The 22,971-nt window shown below is 57.6% G+C and overlaps 1 protein-coding gene across 1 annotated transcript; it reads left to right on the top strand.

Moving 5' to 3' along the window:
* Window positions 1-469: 469 nt before the first annotated feature.
* On the top strand, window positions 470-13,593 carry GRK1 (G protein-coupled receptor kinase 1). The gene is made up of 7 exons (XM_042958281.1): window positions 470-1,168; window positions 2,474-2,601; window positions 5,381-5,538; window positions 6,251-6,334; window positions 9,086-9,210; window positions 11,104-11,305; window positions 12,359-13,593. The coding sequence occupies exons 1-7, from the start codon at window positions 470-472 to the stop codon at window positions 12,655-12,657; spliced, it is 1,695 nt and encodes a 564-aa protein (XP_042814215.1). The 3' UTR covers window positions 12,658-13,593.
* Window positions 13,594-22,971: the final 9,378 nt, after the last annotated feature.

Raw genomic sequence — 22,971 nt, forward strand, 5'->3', positions numbered from 1 at the left:
ACTTGCTTTTTTTTTTTGAGACAAAAATGAAATATAGTGGGAAAACCACCAGCCATCTTTACTAAATCAGGGTTTCTCCTGGGCCCCTCTGCCTTCTGTTTGGTCTCCTGTTGTCTAGAGAAAACAAAGGTGTCCCCGCCTGCCTAGGCTGAGGGCAGCTTCAGCCAGATGCAACGGGGCCCGGGTTTGTCCTTTCTGTCGGGCCCTCAGGAGGAGGGAGCCCCGAGGACGGACCGTCTAATCCGACTGGAAGCCGCTTAGGGGATTGTCTTTTTCTGGCACCTGCTCTGTGACCCCGGGCTGGGATTTGGCCAGAGCTGCGTCAGCTGGGTCCCCTGGGCTCCTGGCACGGCCTCCAGTCACCCTTACACCTGCTGGGACTCCTGCCATCTGGGGAGGGCAGGGGGCACGGACCCAGGGCGGCAGGTCAGGCCCCTCGTGCCCGACGCGGTGGGAGGCCAGCGCCAGGATGGATTTCGGGTCCCTGGAGACGGTGGTGGCCAACTCAGCCTTCATCGCTGCCCGGGGCAGCTTTGATGGGAGCAGCGGCCCATCCTCTCGGGACAGGAAGTACCTGGCCAAGCTGAAGCTGCCCCCGCTGTCCAAGTGCCAGGGCCTCCGGGAGAGCCTGGACCTGGCGTTCCTGAGTGTGTGCTCAGAGCAGCCCATCGGCAAGCGGCTGTTCCAGCAGTTCCTGGGGGCCGACCAGAGGCATGCGCCGGCTCTGGAGCTCTGGAAGGACATCGAGGACTACGACACCGCTGACGATGACCTCCGGCCACAGAAGGCTCGCGCCATCCTGGCTGCGTACCTGGACCCCCAGGCCGAGCTCTTCTGCAGCTTCCTGGACGAGGGGACCGTGGCGCAGGCCCGGGAGGGGCCCGTGGCGGGCGGGGACGGGCTCTTCCGGCCCCTGCTGCAGGAGACCCTGGTGTACCTGAGCCAGGCACCCTTCCAGGAGTACCTGGACAGCCTGCACTTCCAGCGCTTCCTGCAGTGGAAGTGGCTGGAGGCCCAGCCCACCGGGGAGGACTGGTTTCTGGACTTCAGGGTCCTGGGGAAAGGCGGCTTCGGGGAGGTGTCTGCCTGCCAGATGAAGGCCACCGGCAAGTTGTATGCGTGTAAGAAGCTCAACAAAAAGAGACTCAAGAAAAGGAAGGGGTACCAGGTGGGCAGCCGGCCGCTCACATCGGGCAGGAGGGAGCGCCCCGAGACCCGCAGGGGGCCACCTGGGACCGCGTCCAGCCCCACATGGGACGCTGGGCCCTCCCTGTGAGCAGCCTTCTCGCCCCAAGCGGAGCACAGGCCCCCTCTGGCCCGGGCCTCGGCGTGGCCGCTCTGAGCCACCGGCCCCGGCTCTCTGCACACACACGCGAGTCGCCGTGGTCCCTCCTCAGAGGGGGGCTTTGTGTTGTTGGTGTGGACGGCACCGTGCATCCCGCTGGCCTTCTTGTTTTCACCAACACCATGAAATATAGGAGCTGGTGTTGGAGGGAGGCTGTTGACCCATTAATCTGGCTTTCTGGGGCTCTTCGGGCCCTGACTTGGGCCCTGACAGAGCACATGGGGGGTCCAGCCAGAGCTGGCAGTTACTAGAATGTTTTCCTGGCTCAGGTGAGCCAACGGTATGGCGGGTTGCCGCTTGGGGTCTGCTGTTCCCAGCTCGGGTCAGACTCCCTGTAGGGAGGACAGGGAAAGCTGAGCTCATCTCCTGTTGCGCTTGGTTCCTGTCCTCTCCCGCTGCATAGAGCAGACACAGCTTTTTGGGGTAAACAGCAGCCACCAAGGGTGCCTGCGTTTCTTGCCAGCGCTCCCCACTTGGGGCTGCGGGAGCAAGCAGGCGTGGTCTCACCCGATGGTGTCTTCTGTCCCAAGTTCAGGGTCCTCACTGAACTTAACACTCGGCAGGACAAACCCAGAACCTGCCCACGCAGCGTGGGTGCAGAAGGGCCTCCTGAACCATCGAGGGTGCCTCCTTGGAAAAGGAACTCTGCTTTCCTTGCCCAAATGCAACTTTAAAAGACATTCTAAGTGCACATCGTGAGGTTTGAAAATGAAGATAGAAAATGAACAGACGAGGGTGGGTGCCCAGCCGTCTGCTGCCCCGGGGCCCGGCGAGGAGGGCAGGGTGGCAGGGGGCGAGCCGGTTGGACATAAGGAAGGACTGGAAGGAAAGCCTCGAACAGGCAGCCACAGACATGCCGGATCCTCACCTGGCGTTTTTAAGGCTGGCTGTCTGACTCCCGCCTCCTCCCGGAGGCTCCAGGAAGCCTGAGTCCTCTGGACTTTGTCTCTGGGGATGGGGCGAGTGAGACACGTGTGTAGGTTACTTGTGGTTGCTTTGTGTTGCGCAAGCTGCTTCAAATGCGTTTGTAACTCTGTTTCTGTTTTCTGGCTTGTGGGGCTTGGGCTTCTATGGTGACATCACATTCCCGCTTAAACCTGGGTACTTATTCGAGATCTTGTTTTTCAGGGTGCTATGGTAGAGAAGAAGATTCTAGCAAAGGTACACAGCAGGTTTATAGTCTCGCTGGCATATGCATTTGAAACCAAAACCGACCTCTGTCTGGTGATAACTATCATGAACGGAGGCGACCTGAGGTAAGCAGGGGGCAGGCTTGGAGAAGGGGCCCTGGGGCCCTGGGGGCTGTCCCACCTGCACAGAATATGCTAACACCCGAGGAGAAGTCCTGCCCCCCATCAACATGCTCCTCTCTGGCCCCTGGTTGCCGACTCTCCAAGCGGTGAAACGCGGGGCTGTGGGGAGGTGGCTCACGGCTCTCTAGTTGCCAGTGGACGTGGGGTTTGTGTGGCGGCGGGCGTGGGGCACAGGTGCCGTGGGTCAAACACTAGTTGGGGGTACAGATGAACGGAGGGTGAGCGAGGGCCCTGCTCTTGGGGATGGCGGCAGAGCCGGAAACACGATGTGGCCGACTTCAGGAGCTGTGGCTTTGCTGTCAGCGTGTCTTGTGCCTGGACTTGCCAGAGGCCTGACAGCCTGGCTCTGGGCTCCCGTGGGAAGTCAGACCACTGGCCCTCGGCGGGGAAAGACCCAGATGCAAGTCGGGCAACCTGCCCGCTCTTGCCTCAGCATGCTGGTCTGTAAAATGGGGATGAAGAATAACACTAGTGTTCTCAGGGCCTTGTGGGGAGTAAGTTAATACTGTCACACACCTGCGGGAGAGTCACGTGGCACACAAACAGGGCCATCGCTCTTGGTGTTGCCTGCAAGCCCTCTGCCTTCATTCTTCCTGCTGGATTCGTCGCCACTGAAGCTCCGTCAGGTGTTTGCCGGCCGCATTTCCCAGGTGTGGATTCTGAGCCTTGAGTAAGGAACCCGTGTGAGGCCACACGGAAGAGGAAGTACAGGCAACGTGACTGAAAGCGCAGAGAAGGTCATGACATTGTGCTGTACTGCACTCTACTGTATGACATCACACTGTCCTAAGCTCGTTGCTCTACACGGGACTGGACTGGACATACCACACTGTCCTCTACTACACCATCCTACACCACGTTACACCACGCTGTCCTGTGCTACACTATACTACACTATGCTGTCCTATGCTATGCCGTGGTACCCCGCACTATACCATACTACCCTACGTTGTCCTGTGCTACACCCTACCACACTATGCCACACTGTGCTACTCTACACGGTACTATACGATGCCATACTACCCTATGCTATACTATGTTACAGCACAGCGTCCTCTACTTTGCTGTGCTGCTCTACTCTACTGTATTGCATCACACTACACTGCTGTGTACTGCTCTACACCACACCGTGCCACACTATGTGACATTGTACCACGCTACACCATACCGCGCTACAGCACACTGCACCATACTACGGCACTATGCCGTACTAGACTGTGCTGCACTAGACTCCCGTAACATAGCACGTTACGTGACACTGTACTGTACCGTACTAAACGACCCAACTCTACCCCAGGCTGAACCACACTAGACCAGACTATAGTATGTTACGCTACACCGTACTACACTGTCCTGTACTGCACGGTAGTGTGATACACGCCATACCATTCCATATGACACTGAACTACACTGCATGATATGATACTGTGCTACGCTATACTCGACTATATTATACCACAGTATATTAGACCACAACCTACTACGTGATATGATACGTCTCACTGTACTATACAATACTACACTATGCCACCCCATGCCATGATATGCCATACTACACCGCTCTATATTATACTATACTACATCGCACTACGCCATCCCGCACCGCACCACGCCATACTACGCTATACGACCGTGTCATTCCCTGCTACGCTACCGTATACCACCCTGTGCCATAACATGCCACGCCATACTATGCTACTCTGTATTACGCTACACTACACGACACCTTCTACACTACACCACACTACACTACACCATACTACACCGTGCGGCTCTCTACGCCACTATACTACTCTATGCTACACCATACCGTACTATACTGTGCCACACTGTGCTACACTGTACTACGCTGCATATTCCACAGCACACGACCACACCATACTGTATTACACCACACTACACAATACCACACCACGCCACACCATCCTACGTTACACTCCGTTACTCCGTTATGCTTGCTCAACTCTCCCACGCTGCATCCTACTACACGCGTCATGCTGTACCACGCTATGTTACACTATGTTGTTCTGTGCCGTGCTGTTCTGTACTATACTTCACTACACTACGTTATACTACTCTGTGCACTACACTATATTATGATACCAGTGCAATGTAAATGCCATTTATTTTGTTGTCCTGGCTTTCTCATGGTCTGGCTCACGTGAGGTTTCCTCTCTTGTTTTCTGAGTCTGCCTCTCCCTGGTTGCTATCTGGTATAAATAGTTTGTTTCCTTTTATCGGTAGGTCGTTAGGTCTTGCTTCTGCGCAGGATGTGATAGTGGAAAGATGGGGAGGAGGGAGGCAGGAAGGAGACCGTCCCGCGGGCCCACCAGGAACCTGCGTGCGTGGGCTTGGTGAGGTGGCTGCCACGCTTGCCGGGGCGCCGTATTGAGTCCTCAGGCCGCTCACACAGGCTTCCTTCACCGCCCTCTGCCCTGCCTCCCTTGGCTGGCACGGGTGAGATGGCTTTGGGGTCCATTTCCAGCTTTGCAGGCCAGTGTGGGGGAGGCAGGGACAGCCGTGCACTCTTCTGTCTACCCTTCCCCATGGCGGTGGCACTGCAGGCTCTTAGGGCTGGTGCCGAGGCCCCACAATGACCACTTTGCCGACACAAAACAGGATTTTGAGGCTCTCACTGTTTCCTGAGATCTTACTTCCTATGGAAACTGGGGGCACGTTGTTGTGCCGGAGAAGCATGGGCATCTGCGTGGTCTGCCCCCAGATACCACATCTACAACGTGAACGAGGAGAGCCCTGGCTTCCAGGAGCCGCGTGCCGTGTTCTACACAGCCCAGATTGTCAGCGGCCTGGAGCACCTACATCAGAGGGGCATCGTCTACCGAGACCTCAAGCCTGAGAACGTACTTCTGGATGATGACGGTGAGGTGGCCTCCCTCCCCTCCCGCCCTCCCCCTTCCCAGTATCTCCGTCCTGACTTCCCCTCCAGACCTCCCCTCGCCAGACTCTCCTCTGTGGCCCGACAGGTCATTGGTAGGGAGATGGGCCGGTTTTGATGAGTGTTATAACTTTAAACGGCACCAAAGGCATCTTAAAGTTTGTTGTTCATTTCACACATTTTGCACAATTGTCTCTAAAGTTTTTGATGGATTTAGTTGAAATTTGGTACATAATTAGGCACCAAGCATTACAGGGAGTTAACTCAGGAGTTAACTGTGGAACTCTTGGTGAAGGGTTAACATTTTGTTCCTGATCATAAATCCTCGGTCTGTCACTCGTTCTGCCTTTTATGGGATTGTCATCAGAAAGCAACATTGAGATCTAGGTTTCCTTCATGTCCCTTAGATACCCTCCCTTTGTGTCACCAAGTCATGCAAATGTGGGCATTCTCAAAATGGGGTTTGGGTGGATTGTGCCCCCACTCACAGCTGCAGATCTGCTGGGACCCCTGCAGTCTGGCCTTGGCGCCCTGGGGTGGGCCTGTGCTGCGAGTGTGTGCCCGTGGGCACACGTGTGCCCTTGTGTGTGTGTGCGCATGTGGGCAGAGACTGCCCTTGGCTCCTGCAGGCTTGGGAACACCAGGCACCTTTGTTCTGTGGAGCTGCGTGTGACCTCAGTCCATGTTTGCTTTCAGGTAATATCCGAATATCTGACCTTGGGCTGGCCGTGGAGCTGAAGGACGGGCAGACCAAGACCAAGGGCTATGCAGGAACCCCAGGTTAGCACCTGAGGGCAAGGGTGGGGGCTGAGGACCTAGGGGTTCGTGGGGGTCCCCATCTGTCATAGTGAATAGCAAAACCACGGGGCCTGGCCAGCAGGCACGCCCAGCAGCCGGAGAGCTGCACCCACCGCAGGGATGACCCATCCCGCCTGCTGGTCCGGACGTGTCACACCCTCTGAGATAGAAGCTTCTGCCTTCAGTGGCTTTCCGGACATCAGCGGAATGTGTTTGTCTGGAGGGGAGCCCGATCATGTTGGCTGGAACCCTGAGGGTCTGCGCTCATTGGATCACCGGCTGCACCTCCACCGAGGCAGGCAGCCTGGGAGAGCCCCGAGGGGTACCCAGCCCCCACCGCAGTGTGGCCAGGGCCTTCGCTGTCCAAGGGAGCCCTGGGTAGGGTGTGAGGCAGGCGGGGTGGCCTCAGGGGAGGGGGCTGCCCTCGTCCTGTGTGTGTGCGCGGCTGTGTATGTGCGCACGCACACGTGTGTCCGTGTTTGCTTGTGTATGAGTGTGTGTGCACTGTGTGCGCATGTGTATGTGCGTGCAGTGCACAACACATTCTGCTGCTCCCCCATGTCCCCCAGCCCAGGCCTGCAGAGAACCCAGGAGACCCTGGGAACAGGAGAAGAGGGGCGGGGCGGGCATAGCACAGCTGCCCAAGCTGCAGGGGGAGCTCAGTGCCGGCAAGCCAGGGGCACCTGAGGGTCAGCCCCCTGCCCCACCCTGTCCCGGAAGGTCCAGGGACCCTCAGCAGATCCTCTCCTGGGTTGATCTGGCTTTGGGGAGGAGCTGCCACGGTGGGTCTGTCCTCACCTGTGGCTTTGTTTAGGGAAGGTCCTATCTTGAGTTTTCCAGGTCCTTGGCCAGAGTCTATGAAGTTCCAGCCCTGAGTGTGAGTGTGTGAGTGGAAACACCCCACATATTTTGGGGTGATTCAAATCATTAGGAGAAGGCTGTGGAGAATAAGGCACCGCAGGCTGGATTCCAAGTGGTCTGACTCCAGGCCCTGGTGGTATCCAGGCCCATGTGTGAGGGCCCCGCCGGCCAGCAGAGGGCCCCACAGGCTTTCCTGTGGCCGCGGCCCTTCTCTGAGCAGAGGGTCTCGTCTTCTGTGCCTTTGGGGGCAGGGGCAGGGTGTGACCCATAAAGAGGCCCAGCAGAGGTTACCGTGGAGCTTGGGGTGACGCCTGCTGGGTCCTCCCCAGCAGCCACTCTGCACCCTGCCTGCTATGGCCACAGTCAGCAGGCTGTGACCCCTGCGTGGAGGAGATGTGAGCGTGCCCTCTGACCCCATGGACGTGGGGCTGGGTCAACGTGGGGAAGAATTAGTAACTAGACAGTGGAGTGTTCACTCATTCATTTATTCATTTGCCCACTCACTCACTCATTCACTCACTCACTCACTCACCTGTGCATTCAGGTGACAAATGTTCACTGGTGCTTGCTCTTTCACGGATGCCATGTAGGTCCTGGGGATACAAAACGATGTGTCACCCAGGCCAAGTTTGGAAGCAGAGCAGAGGCACCACTGGGGTGTTTGCTCAGAAATTGATCCTCTCCCTGTGGCCTGGCTGGCCTTTCTCCTAGACCTTGTTTCAACCTAGAAGTTGTGGCCAGTGAAACACATCTTTCTTATAGCATTTGAGTAGTCTGGAGTCTTTTCAGTTCCTGAAAAGCAGGACCTACAAAGGGGTGAAGGGGTGTCAGGTCCCGGAGGGTCTGTGGGATTTGACTCCTGTAACCTGTCAGGAACAGGTGAAGAATCTCTGGTCACATCAGCTTGCCCGCCTTGCTGAGCACACCACCTATTGGAACCTGGCCGTGAACATGGTATACTGAGGGCCTGGAGGGACAGGAAATCAACAGACACATTAGCTTTGCTTCCCTTGGAATGTCTGAAGCGGTCAGGAACAGAAGCCACCTGCACCTAGACCATAGCACCGACCCCTGGTCCCCGGGGAGTGGACCGTGGGTCCCAGAAACTGGCCTGTCCACCCTTCCCATGTGCTGGCTGGCTTCCGTACAGTGGCAGGTAGGGAGTGGAGGCCCAGAGCTTGCTTTCAGGGATGTGGACCTTCACAATGTGGGGCTCCCCCATGTGGCCCCAACTTCCCAAATGTGGCTGACCTGACATGGGAACAGGTGGGGCAGTGGTAGGCATCTGGATTTGGAACATCTGGGCCTCACTCTATCCTTTTGTGCCCTTTTCCAGAATCAACTGGTAGTGCCTATCTCTGACCACACACACCCACCACCCCACAGGTCACACTTGTACCTGAGTGGCAAGCGAGGACTGTTACTGTCTGTGTGCTGTGGTCTCAGGGACCACCTCTCTGTCTGTCTGCTGTGTTCAGGGACCATCACTCTGCTGTGGTCTCAGGGACCAATCACTCTGTCTGTCTGCTGCGGTTCTGAGGGACCATCACTCTGCCCATCTGCTGTGATGTGCCACAGGGAAGATGGGGCCTCACAGCTCACGTGATGTGGACGGCAGTGGTTCTCAAGCAGGGGCAGTTCTGCCGGGAGGGGACACTTGGCAGTGTCCAGAGAGTTTGGGTTGTGACACCTGGGGGCTCTAACTACTTACTGGCCATGGGCCGGGAGTGCTGTTGCACATGCAGCCCGGAAGGGAAGGTCTGCGTGTGAAGCCTGTGGTTGTGCACGTGGGTCATCGGTTCCGTGCCCACTGGGGCCGGGTGAGTGATTGCCACCACGTGCTGAGTCTGAGTCTGCGCTGTTGCCTGGCAGGTTTCATGGCCCCTGAGCTCTTGCAGGGTGAGGAGTACGACTTTTCTGTGGATTACTTTGCCCTGGGGGTCACACTGTACGAGATGATCGCGGCCAGAGGACCCTTCCGCGCCCGCGGGGAGAAGGTAGGAGGTCACTCTGTCATCCTGTGATGGCCCACTCGTGGGGGTCGTAGGAGCAGGTGTCCTGCAGCTGCCCCACGGTGACCCTGCTTGTGGCGGGGGGAGGTGCTGTTCAGATCTTGGGCACTAGGCTTCTCGTGGGCAGGGGAGGGGATGTGGTGGCCTCGTGTCATGGAGCTCCCCACACCGAGACGTGTCTCAGGACCAGCCGTGCCTGGGCCTCCCCAATCCCCCTCCCCACGAGCAGCGCTCAGCTCACCTGGGGCCAAGCTGGTCTAAAAGGGATGGGGGTGCGGCCTCGTCCCCCCCCTGCCTTCCACAACAGACCAGAGAGCTCACTGTTGCCCCCTCCAGCACTGCAACCTCTCTGAATAGAGGGCAGTGGGCCTCACGTCTCTGTGCCCTGCCCCTGGCCCCCCACGCTCTCGCCTGCACCGTCTGCCCCAGAGTCTGCAGGGTGCTGTTACCCCAACCCACCCAAACCACAAACACAAGCTCACCTCAGTGACACCCGGGGTCTAGCTCAGACCACCATGACACAACAGATGCCACAGTAAAGCAAGTCAAATGAACTTTCTGGTTTCCCAGTGTGTGTCACATGTCCACATGCTACAGGCTGCTGAGTGTTCAGTGGCTTTCCATCCAAAACAGTCCACGTACCTTAGTTAACAAATACTTACAGCTAACTGGGAGCTCAGCAGGTTGTGATCTCTGATCACCATAGCAAATAAAACAATAATGAAAATGTTTGAAATACTGTGAGAATCACCAAAATGTCACAGAGACGTGTAGGAGCGAATGCTGTTGGGGAAGTGGTGCCAGCAAGTCTGCTGCCATTTGTAAACACTGCAGCGTTCCCCCATAGATGGTATCTGGGGGCCTCGCCGCCTGCTCGAAACCCAGCCTCTTCTGGCGGGTGGGCCGCTGGGCATGTGGGGAGCCGGGGCTGAGGAGGCAGGGTGGGCAGGAGGCGTCTCCAGGGCCTGGTGGGAACAGCAGTATTTAGGCGGCCCCGTGCCTGCCTGGAGGTCACACCCTTCACTTTCTTCTGCCGGGGTCCCGAACGTGTCCGTCCCCAGGTCACCCTGGTCCTGAGACACCCAGTCTTCCAGGAGCAGAGTCCTCTCACAGCTAACACAGCCGGCCGCTCTGTGGCTCTGCACGGCCGCCCTGATCGCTACTAACTCGTTTTCTCTCCTGACTTGCAACCACGCAGAAGAGCCAGTGCTGTGGGATCCGCACAAAGCGGGGGCCCCAGCACAGAGCCCTCACTGACCCCACGGCCCTGACCAGAGGCCCTGTTTTCCGTGTGTGCGAGCCTGACGAGTCAGGCACAGAGTGTGCAGTGGGCCCACGGTGGCCCACTGTGTGTCCCACGGCCCGTGGCCAGCTGGGCGTCAGACCTGCGATGGCAAATGAAGAGTAAGCCTGTGTCTGCACAGTGTTAGGAAGGCGGATCTAACGTGTGGTGAGAGCACACGGCCAGCGTTTGCCGAGCTGGGGGGAAGACAGGCTGCAAAGGGCACAGGGCACATCTGGGGTCATCGTAGGGCCCCCTGGTCACTGGGAATGGGGTCCTGTGGTGTGGAAACTATACTCCATAAAGCAGATTCAAACTCGCCCTCAGTTTCCACCCAGTCAGGAGGTCTCTGCCAGCTCTGTCTGCAAAGTTGGCTCCTTCCCTTACCTTTCTCATTTTCACAGTGGGTAAGGAATGGTTATGTAGAGGCACCGCAGCATCAACCAGAGCACCCCAACCTTGACCAACACTGTTGGGGGTCCCGGGGACCACACATGCAGGGTCAGCCATTACCTTGGGCTGGCGTCTTCCTGGGCGGTATGCTGGCCTGCACGGGCTCCGCGGGCCTGACGTGACATGGCGCATCCCCTGTGCAGGTAGAGAACAAGGAGCTCAGACAGAGGGTCCTCTCCGAGCCCGTCAAGTACTCGGACAAGTTCAGCCAGGCCAGCAAGGACTTCTGCGAGGCACTGCTGGAGAAGGACCCTGAGAAGCGCCTGGGGTTCAGAGATGGGACCTGTGACGGGCTCCGCGCCAACCCCCTCTTTAAGGACATTAACTGGAGACAGCTGGAGGCCGGTACTGTCCTCTCGCCTTTGGATCTGGGGGGCCGCAGGGGGCAGGTCCGGCGGGAGGTCCTTGCTTGCTCTGCCCGCCCTGTTGGCACCTCCTGAGCTCTGCGGTGATGCCAGCAGAGATGCCCCGTGGCCTCCTGTCCCCAACTAACCCACCGTCCCCACTTCTCTGTCCACACAGAGGTTTCTCGGGCTGGTGTTGGGTGGGATGCTTGGGGTGTTGCCCACCTTTGAACTGAAGATCCACCCCTGTGCTTGTGGGTTCCCACACCCTGTACTTTCAAGGAGCCCCTGATCCAAGACAAGGCAGGATCCCTCAAGTCATCGTCTTGGGAGAACCTTGTTCCTTCAGTCAGTCTGTGTTGTCAGGTGTCCCTTATGGGACACACGTGTAGGTGAGTGTGTGCAGATGCAGCCCCAGCCCCAAGCCTATGGTAGGGCGTGTGAGCCGTGACTCCCCACAGGAGCCCCAAGCATCATGCCCAAAGGAGAGGAGTTGCTTTTGCAGGGAGGGGGCTCTATGGCTGGGAGGTGGTCCTGGTGTAGGGAAGATGGGAGCCAGGAGATCTGGGGCCTGGCGGGGGGGGGGGTTCCTCAGGCCATGCCACCCGTCTGGCAGGTGGCCCAGCCCGGGGCCCACACTGAAGGGAAGGGCGGGTGGTGCGGCCACGAGGGTCACGTGGCTAGTGTTGTATATTGGTGACTGAAGGACTTCGGCTCCCGAGCGGGCTGGGAGACAAGCCGGCTTTGGAAAGAAATCGAGATGCTCAGCCTGACCGTGCTGGGTTCGAGGTGTTGCACCTGCAGACAAGGAAGCCCCCTGGGAGGCAGGTGTGAGGACACAGACCAGAGCAGGCTGTTCCTTCGCCATGGGCGCCCAGGAGGCACATCCTGCCTGGACGCTAAGACCCTCACACCCGCCCAGCGTGCTGTGCGGCACCCGGACACCCGTTCTGAGCCTTCGGACACCCCTGGAAGGGCAGCCCTGCTCGCTGAGCACACGGCCATTTCCTTCTCTTTTCGGCATTTCCCATCCCTGTTTTCTGTCTCCTCACAGGGATGCTGATACCCCCCTTCGTCCCAGACTCCAGGACAGTCTATGCCAAGAACATCCAGGACGTGGGCGCCTTCTCCACGGTCAAGGGCGTGGCCTTTGACAAAGCCGATGCCGAGTTCTTCCAGGAGTTTGCGACCGGCAACTGCCCCATTCCCTGGCAGGAGGAGATGATCGAGACGGGCGTGTTCACGGAGCTGAACGTCTGGCGCTCTGACGGGCAGATGCCTGACGACATGAAGGGGGTTGCCGTGGAGGAGGCAGCCCCCGCGTCCAAGTCCGGGATGTGTCTGGTTTCCTAGGTGTGCAGGGGCAAGAAGGCCTCTGTGAGCCACCAGAGAAAGGCAAGGAGTGGCCAGATGTCCCGGCCCAGCTCAGGAGCCCAGCCCGTAAATAGTCTGCTTCTTCTGTCCCATTTCACTCAGAGACACAACCGTGGTTCTCAGATGGCACGTCCCACGATGCGTAACTCGAGGGCTCTTGTGGACGTCCCCGCCGGCAGCCGGGTCAGCCGTCCGGGCAAAGCATTGCTTGGCGTTTTGGTATATGTTTCCTGCACCTTAACTGCACCTTCCCAGGTGGGAGGCATTCTCCTTGTTGGCTCAGGAGTTGGCAGAGCATGGCCCGCAGGCTCACGGACACCAGTGGAGAGGCCTGGTGCCCCCCTTCATGCCCAGACTGTGCCCCCTGCCACCTGCCTGCTGCCAGGGCCTGAGATACCCACCACCTGCATGTTGGACATGCTGACATCTGCCAGGCGCTGGGGGCGCAGTCTCCCAGGGCTTGCGTCACCCAGGCTGTGGCCCAGTGTCCCAGAGGAGGGAGGACGGGGGCTCTGGGGATGAAGGCGATGGCAGCAGCCTCCCCCTCAGCTTCTCTGTGTCCTGAGAACATCTCCAGCCGATGGCATCTGGGTGTGCCGTTCTCTGGCCCAAGCAACAGCTTACCACCGGACTCTGCCTCCTGGCAAAGCCCTTTCCCGTGCTCCCGTCCTGGGCAAGCTTGGGGCCGGCTGGTCTTGCAACATGGGGTTTTCTGGCCGATGGCTAGGGCCAGACCCTGTCGGAATCCCCAGAGGCAACAGCACTGGAGTTTTGGGGTCCTAACCCTTACGAGCACAAGTATGCCCTCCTTCTGGCCTGTGGCCCCGTGTTCACTGTGTCCGTGTTTCCAGCTTCATCTTTAACCCCAAGAATCCCCACATGCATCCTGCCTGGAAGAACACAGTCTTTGTAGTGGCCTCCAGATGATGTTCACTCCTGGGCTGGGATTTGGTGGCATTGGCCTTGGAACCCAAGACTGCCCAGGGGGGCTCAGGTGGGGCTGAGCCCCTGGGGAGGAGCTGAGATTTAGGGCCTGAAGTTTCCAGAAGGGTCTGCTTTTCCTTAGGAAATAACTTCTGAGTCCCTGCAACTCATACACTGTGTCACATGCTGGTCCATGCAGAGAGCCACATGACGTGGCTGTGAGATGCCGGATTGCATGTGGGGGTCACGTGGGAAGACTCCCCCTGGGAGTGTCAGAAGACACCACAGCATTTACCTGTCAAGTGGGGCTGACGTTGGGTCCTGCCAGGGGCTGCAAAAGAGGGAGTCCTACCTAGTTTTAGCACATGTCCTGGGGTCACTGCCTCCTTTCCCAGCTACCTCATGAGAGTCCACCCCGAGTATTGGGGTGCCCCCACCCTCAGACTGTCAACACCAAGTGTTCAGGGGCCCCCTTGCCCTCAGACTGTCATCCCTGAGTGTTTGGGGAACCCCTGCCCTCGGGCTGTCATCCTCAAGTGTTCAGGGAACCCCCACCCTCAGACTCTCAACCCTGTGTTGGGGCGCCCCCACCCTTAGACTGTTAACACCGAGTGTTTGGGGCACCCCTGCCCTCGATCTGTCATCCTTGAGTGTTCAGGGAACCGCCACCTTCAGACTATCAACACCAAGTGTTTGGGGCACCCCCACCCTCAGACTATCAACACCAAGTATTCAGGAGTGCCCCTGCCATCAGACTGTCAACACTGAGTAGTTGGGAGCATCTCTGCCCTCAGACTATCATCCTCGAGTGTTTGGGGAACCCCCACCCTCACGGGGTGCCCCCATCCTCAGACCATCAATCCCAAGTATATTGGGGCATCCCTGCCCTCAGACTGTCATCCTCATGTTCAAGTAACTCCCACCCTCAGACTGTCAACCCTGTGTTGGGGTGCTCCTACCCTCAGACTGTCAACACTGAGTGCTGGGGGGATTGTTGCCTGCAGAAGTCCGTGTGCAGTCCTCTGCTCTCTGCCCTCAGGGGACCAGTGGGTCCTGCAGCCAACAGCTGTGGAGGGTTGCCACTCTGGCCCCCATGCCTGCCTGGTACAGGGCCGTGTCGTGTGTGGCCATGCAGAGGCCAGCCAGGTGGTGGAGAAAATCTGGCCTGTGCTTCAGAGGACCGTATGACATGAAGCCTCTGCCTTTAAAGCATCCTTGGACCAGAAAGATCCTTCTCTCCTGGCTGTGCGTGTGGCCCGCCAGAGGCAAAAACTGTTCTGGAAGGGCCTGGAGAGACACCCAGCGCTTTCTGGTGTGTGACCTGGAGCATCTCTGCAGGCACCCAGGACCAGGGACATGGGGCTGTCGGCGGGCAAATCACCCTCACCCAGTCTTGCTTTGTTTTCCAGAAAGGTGCACGTGGACTAGGTAATGGCCATATGTGTCACTGCACTACCTTGTGGTGCAACAAGGACCTGTTTCTGGCTTTTATAAACCCATTTAATCTGTTCTAGGTTCTCATGGCCCTGAACAAAGAGTGATTCCAGCAGCTGTGTGGATGGAGGCCTGGCCTGAAGTCCCTTGGTGTCTGCCAGGGGGGCCCATTTGCCTGCGTCTGATGGCCAGATGGTCAGATAAAACACAGGACATCAGATGCATTTGAATTTCAGATGAACAGCAAATACTGTTTTTAGTGCGTGTCCCAAATTATCCAGTTTGTGATCTGGCGCCTGTTGCTGAAATGCTTCACGTGTAAGTAACTAATTCCTCTGAACCAGCAGGTCTGTCAGGCATAGTTGTGACTTCAGCGGTCTCCCCGTCATCGGAAGAGGTCTTTCCCAAGCCCATAAAACTCAAGCTGGCCTCAGTGCCCCTGCCCCCTGCTCCCCTACCTACAGGCGACCCTGCACACACTTGAACGGTGGTCTCAAGGTGCTAATTTAGGATGCCCAGTGCCTGTGGAAATTGCGACCTCCTGTGGGACATCCCTCCCCCAGCTCTCCTGGGGGTCCCGGCGGTGGCGGGTGAGGGAAGGGTCAGTGCCTGCCAGTGGTTTCTTCACAGTCTCGGGGGATCTCTGCTGTGGGTGGTCTTCCAGTCCCAGTCCCCCAACCTGGCACCCTCCCAGGGGGCTAGCTGTCCCCCACACGTGAGGCCCTCCCCCCAGCTCCAGCCTGGACCGCGGGGCTGGCCCTGACATGGGTCTTGGGGGCCGTCAGGGATCTAGTTAGCCTGCAGGCTTGTCTCTGGCTTGGGGGCTGCCCACACTAGGCCGATGAGGTTCCCCTGCAGAGATGCCTTCATTGCTGCCCCTCTTGTCCCACACCATAGCTGCCAAGGGGTCTTCAGACACCGGCCTGGACCCCTGCCGCAGGGTGCCTGGCACTTGGGCATCTGTGACCCTGGCCACAGCCTGGTGAGACTCACTGTCATGGGGTGTGACATACATCGTGGTGAAGATGGCACCCACTGGGTTTTTCCCAAGGATGGAAGGAGGCCAGGCAGCAGAGGGGCCCTGGGGGTACTGGCATCAGAACGACTCAGCACAACCTTTCGTTTGTAAAAAAGAAAACGCAGTTTCTATTCAAGCAGAAAAAGACAAAAAGGGAAAACATAATGGATTCTGGATTATAATATGAACGCTGGTTATGTTCTTTTTTTTCAAAATCACCTATACAGACACCTCTGCAAACACACATATACACACACACGTGCATGCACACACATACACGCACATATTCATGCACACCCACCTGTGCAGATACACATGTACACACATACACAAGCACATATGTATGCACACACACGTGCACATACATGCACACACAGCTGTGCAGATACATACATGCACATACACATATATGCATACACACATGCACGCACACACACATGCATATACACACCTGTGCAGATACACATGTACCCACGATATACACATGCACATACACAATTTACCTCCATTCTCACCTCTTTATGACTACCAGATTTAAAAATTGCTTGCAGGGTGCCTGGGTGGCTCAGTGAGTTAAGCGACCAACTTTGGCTCAGGTCATGATCTCAAGGTTCACGGGTGTGAGCCCTGCGTTGGGCTGTGTGCTGACAGTATGCAGTCTGCAGCCTGCTTCCGATTCTGTGTCTCCCTCTCTCTCTCCTCTCCTGCTCCTGCTCTGTCTCTTTCTCTCAAAAATAAATAAACGTTTAAAAATATTTAAAAAATAAAAATTGCTTGCAGTGTCTCTACTTGTCAGACTGAGAATTCCTGAGCACATGGACACACACCCCTCAACCTGGTCCCCTACCATTGTGATAGTGTGGTTTTACTCTGCTACTCAGTAGTTAGTTTTTATAGGTCTGGTTCCCCTCTCTCCCAAACCTGCACCACACACTTGTCTGAGACACCGCTTAAGTGAGTGGCATTGTGGCTGCCTTGGACAGAGGCCCCCTGGGCAGGCCCTGGGATTTAATGAGGGGGACTAGATGCTATGCGGGGCAGTGCTGACGGACACGGTGGCTGACAGAGACCGGGGCAGGACATATTGCTGTGCATGGCGGGAACTGCATGTACTGAGTATCATACCAGGTGCTGCAGAGAAGCACGGCACTCTGTCTTTTTCCTGTTTGTGCTCTGCTCTCCACGGGTGGCCTGCGTGTGGCCCCAGGGACAGACCTGTCCCATGCCCCTCTCGTGCCCTGCTGTGCCCACATCTGTGTCAGGTGCTGGGAGACACCTGTCCCCCTGGGCTAGCAAACACTTCCTCCATGTCCTTGGATGACCTGGCAGTCGTTGTAAATTAGATTAAACCCTTTTCCTGCTCATCTTCTGTGAAGGGTCCTAGAAGCCCCTGGACGAACAGGGCTCAGGTTAGTAGGGAGGACACGGGGGCTGGTGGGGCTGTCTTGTGGGCTCTTGGCAGTGGGTCTGGCTGGTGTTCATTCCTGTAGGTCCCCAAGGCAACGGGGACCTTGATGGCTCACTCGTTCTTCCCAACCCTGCACAGGACAGTTCAGACTGGGACTGCGTGTCGCCCTGGGGGCCTGGGAGCGAAAGCCACCTTCCCAGTTCAGGAAGGCAGGAAGCCGACACGGGTTCCGGATGCGGTGTACTCCCGTCCTCCCCCCGCGCCACCTGTGAGGACGCTGGAACGCGTGCAGCACACGGGACGCACCGAGGAAGACTGGGGTGGGGAGGGGGACGTAGCTGGCTGGCCCCGGACTGCGGGTGACCCAGGCCGGCGCTGGAGGGGCCGCTGGCCGGCAAAGAGGAACGCGGCCCTGGGAGGAGGGCATGAAGGAGCCAGCCCGGTGACGCAAGGCCCATCCACAAGGGACGCCCACGGCCCGCGAAGCTGAGTGGGTCCTGACTGCCACCTGCCCTCGGCCGTGACCTGGCGCTGACTGTGGGCCTGAGCTTTCGCCCTCCGCCCCCCGGGTATGAGCCCCTCCCCATCCCCTCTCCTGATGAGAACAGAGGGAGGGAACCCGCCTGGAGCCGGCAGAACGCGGCTGGGACGCCATGGCCGCCGTGGCCGCCATATGTCAGGAGGAGTTACATACGAAATGTGTGTGCAGATGCGGCGCGAATTAGCGGAGGGCGGGGCGCGGGGCGAGGGCACTGAGCCAGCGTGGCGGGCAGGACATGCGGGGACGCGCCGTCTTGGTTGGCTCGTGGGAGAGCCCACGCGGGCCTGGGTGACGGCGGGACAGAGACGTGCTCACAGGACAGCAGGGGCTCTGGCCAACCCTCGCCCCCGCCCCCCGACCGGCTTCGTCTGCACGCGCTGCTGTGGCCCGCTGGCGCGCTCCCCGCGGTCCTCCTGGGCTCCGCTCCGTCCTCGCCCGCAGGCCGGGCCTCACCTGGAAACCTGCCGATGGGCAGGCCCGCTGCCAGCAGGCGATTCGCGGAGTGGACCTCAATTTGGAAACGTGAACTTCATCACTAATGTGAGCTGGGCTCGCAGGCACCACCCAGACCACGTAAAATGACGACAAAGAGGCTTCGAGTGTGTGGAAAGTAAACCCCACCTCCCCGGTTACCGTAGAAACGCGTTTCCAAGTTCAGCCCTCTGCCTCCAGGATGCACGGGTGAGGGCGACACGCAGGGCTGAATGGGAGTAGTGGGGGGCGCTGCAGCCTGGCGCTGGACCCACCCGGGCCTGGCCGGGGGCTCACGGTGCTGGTGCCCTGGTGCCCCCCTTGACTCCGGGGACGCCTGGGGGCGGCTGCCTTTCCCTGGAGCGTCACCACTTAATATTTAATAGGTGTCGTGGGCGCGGGAGCCTGCGAGGGGTGCATTCTCCACATCAGCAGGCCAGCATCCAGGCTGCACTTGGCAGGCGGTGTGGTGGAAATGGGAGACATCGGACAGGCCCGCGGCTGCCGAGTCCAAGGCCAGGAAGGGGCTCCTGCTCCAGGGAATCACGGTGGGCTTCATGCTTATGGGGGTGGGTGGTGCGTGAGCCCAGGGACCTGGAAACACAAGACATCTGGGACATGGCTGATTCTGCTTCGGCTCAATAGAGAGATCATTTTTACAAGACCTTCTGGCAAAGCTGGACAGTGTTTTTAATTTAAAAAATTCATGTCTCCAAGACCGTTTCCTGGCCCACCCCACCTCGCTGGTGAGGACAGAGAGGCTGGGGCTGCCACCTGCCGTTTCTCCGGTTGCTTGTCTACATTATTTATTCCCCGAGCTTCATTTCAAGGTCATTTTGTTACAGGAGGGAGTCATGTTTTGCAGTTTGTACTCCACTCCCCTGAGAGCAAGAGCCTGGCTGCACCTGCCTGGGGGCCAGGAGGCCCATGGTTCCCCAACAAACAAAGGAAACAGACTCTGGATGACTAAGGTGGCTCCTGGCTACTTTTGCTTCTTCCAGTCCTGCTCTTGTCAGAGCTGGGAGCCCCCACGTCCCTGTCCCCAGAGCTGGCTGCCCCTGTCTGCTCAAATAAACTGGTTTTCCTGATGTGATGGGTCCCCCAGCAAGTCCTGCAGAGGATGGGGCCAGAGGGTGAGAGACAGGCAGGGGAGGAGTGCTGTGCCCAGCAGGTGCCTGACCTGGCAGGGAGCAGGTGCTGACCAGTGTTGGGAAGTCAAGTGTATGCAGTCTCCTTTAACACGTGTGTGCTGTGGGCCTGCCTGGAGTTGGACGCTGCTTGAACGAGGGAACACCTGTCTTGAGAGAATGTATTTCCTAGTAGAATGGACAGGTATCACGGTCATCCTTCCCGCCACTGCTTCACACACTGCTCTTGCCCCAAAGAATCAAACTTTTGGTTCTTAGAGCCTTTGGAAGGCCCTTCCCCGACTTTGCCGCCCTGGCTGCCCCCCACCAACCCCGCTGCAGTGTGGGGCCTCCGGCTGGTGCACCAGACTCTTCTACTCCCTTCCTTGTTCAGTGGCTTCAGGGAGGGGGGCCTGTGGCAAGTGGGACAGTAGACATCCCTGTGTCTTTCCATCTCGGTTCCTCCAAAGCCTGAGCTGGAAACCTGAGAGGCAGTGAGACAAGGGGGTGCTGGGCCAGTGTAGGGAGGAGGTAGGCGTCCGGGGCAGTTGTCAGCACTGATGGCCAGATGCACCCCTGCCCCACACTGTCCCCCACTTGCGTGTGTGTGCCTGTGTGTCCTATGTGCTGCGGGGGGCCCTCAGGCCCAGGGCTCCTGCTGGCTGGAATGATGGAGAAGAAGTGTCACACGGTCCAGAATTGTGGCAGCCGATGTCCTCCCGCCCTCCCATGGGCCAGAAGCCCTGATCTCAGTGTCCCTGGGCCCAGGGGTGCCCGTGGGGGGCGAGGCCGTGCTGGCTGTTGGGAGGCCTGGGTCTCCCTCCGGCTGGGCCCACCCGTGGGGACCCCTGTTAGTTCTGCATTAGTTAGTTAGTTAGTTCTGGATTCTAACTGCATGTTTACTTCTGTTTCTCATTTCTAGCTGCAGTATTCTTAAAGGGCCAGTCTGTGTGGCCTGTCCGTGGCCCAGCACATGTGTCTTGTGCACAGAGGAATTTAGTAAATATTCTCTGGCTGCTTTGTGAATGTAAGCTTAAATGCCTGCACTCAGGTAAATATGTGCTTTCCCACTTAGAAGATGTAACTGTGCTTTGAAATTGGGCTGACCTGGTTTATATCTTGTCTCTGCCGCTAGCCAAATACTTGACTTTGGAAAAATTATCTAAATTCTGGGGGCCTGTTTTTCATCTGTGAAATAAAATCGTACAAATTAAATAAGGCCACAGGGTGCAAAGCAGTGACCACGCTGTGGGAGGTGTGTGGTCAGTGCTCTGTCAGAGCCACATACCCCCCCCCCCCCCCCCCCCCCCCCCCGCCAACCAGTCCTAAGGGATGCATGCAGGGGCCATGGCACCTCTGGGCTAGGCGCTCTGGGGAGGCGTGTGTGTTTCTTGTGCTCGCCGAACCCGTGTCCGTATCAGGGAGGTCTGGGGACACTACAGCGTTGTCACCCTGAGCAGGGAGTTTGGTGTTGGGGAGAACAGCCTGCATGTGTCATAGCTGCTTTCCTACATGATCTTTCCCCTTACGTTAGTGATTTTATTAAGTTAGTTCCTTTATTTTTTTTATTATTTTTTAATTTTTTTTAACGTTTATTTATTATTGGGAGACAGACACAGAACATGAGCAGGGGAGGGGCAGAGAGAGGGGCAGACACAGAATCCGAAGCAGGCGCCAGGGTCTGAGCTGTCAGCACAGAGCCCAACGCCGGGCTCCAACTCACAAACTTCGAGATCATGACCTGAGCGGAAGTCGGTTGCTCAACCAGCTGAGCCACCTGGGTGCCCCAAGTTAGTTGCTTTATAAAACACTGCAGGTGTCATAATTGTTAACATAACAATTTACCAAACCATAGTCAACTGGGGAGGTTTGCTGAGTGTGCTTTACAAAGGAGAGGAAATGCCAACCTGTTAATGCTGCTTGTCTGCAGCCCAGGGGGACAAATCGTTTATTCTTCTTCAGGGATGGGAAACCGACTGAGCACTTCCCTCACCCGGCAAAGGAGAGTCCGAGCTTAGGAACCAGAGTCCACAGCTGGGGCTGCCGTCCTGGCCAGGCTCACCTCTTCCCGCTTGGTCACAGAAGCTTCCAGTATGGAGCTAGTGCTGTTCAGCTGCTGGGCCTTTGCCCCCTGGACTTAGTACCCTCGCGTTCACCCTGAAGACACACAAGGTAGAGGAGGGGCAGGGGAGCATGGGGATGCCAGGAAGCCTGTGCCTCTGTCTCCAATTCAGCGGCAGCAGCTACGTTAACAGGAGTGAGTTTGTAAACCTGGACGTGCTGGCAACCATGTTCCCAATTTTTAAAAAATGTTTACTTATTTATTTGTTTTGAGAGCGGGGGAGAGGCAGAGAGAGACAGGGAGAGAGGATCCCAAGCAGGCTCCATGCCGTCAGCATAGAGCCCAAAGCAGGGCTCAAACCCACGAACCTCAAGATCATGGCCTGAGCTGAAACCACGAGGTGGATGTTCAGCTGACTGAGCCCCCTCCTCTCTCCCCACCCCCCGAGCGCCCCCCTCCCCCGAGGTTCCCAGTTTTGACCCAGGTTCCCCTATTCCCATGTTAGCTCCCAAGTGTCAAGGGCAAAAGATACCATGGTTCTGGGGGTGGCGGGTGGCAGGATGGACGAACAGGAAGCCGTGCTGTGCGTCCAAAGGGTTTGGGGAACAAAGAAGACGCAGAAGATAGAAAGCTGCGAGCGGCCTGGGGGCCCCTTCCCCCTGCCCTGGGGATCCCACCTTCCTTCTTTTGGGCTTGGCTTTCTGGCTTCCGGCTTTCACGGCAAACAGCTCACGAAGGCAGTCTCCATCAAGACCTCCACGTCCAATGAAGTTCACATGTCTTGAACTATGGCTTCCAAAAACCTGGGACAATACGGTGCCTTTTCACACGTGTGATTTTGTGGCTTAGGGACTCCAGGCTGTGGAGCCAGTGTGGCTCTCCCATACACTGGATCACCGATGCCGGACCCACCTGTGCTGACTCAGGGCGCTTCCTGTGGTTTCTGCGGTTCACCTGCTGATCGGCACTCCGGGCTCTCAGGTTCTCTGACTGTTCCTCTGTTGCTCCCCTTTCACCATCACTGTCACCCGGTTATTGCTGTGTGACATCCCTGTCTTCGCCTTCTTGTGGGGCCGCCACCCCCCACCTTCTGCCTTGGGTCTTCCTCGGGGGCAAGGCCACATCCTAGGACTCAGAGCTCCTGGTGGGTGTGTGCATGTGTCTAAATTATCTTCTTAACGTCACTACTAATTTGTCCAGTCCGTTGATTATCTTCAGACAGGAAGAGGACAGATTTCCCCTTAATTGTCTTAGTGAGAGCTCAATTAAATTACATTTAAAAACTTCCCTGATCTGGGGTGCCGGGGT

The sequence above is a fragment of the Panthera tigris genome, chromosome A1, assembly GCF_018350195.1.
Source record: "Panthera tigris isolate Pti1 chromosome A1, P.tigris_Pti1_mat1.1, whole genome shotgun sequence".
Classification (NCBI taxonomy): domain Eukaryota; kingdom Metazoa; phylum Chordata; class Mammalia; order Carnivora; family Felidae; genus Panthera; species Panthera tigris.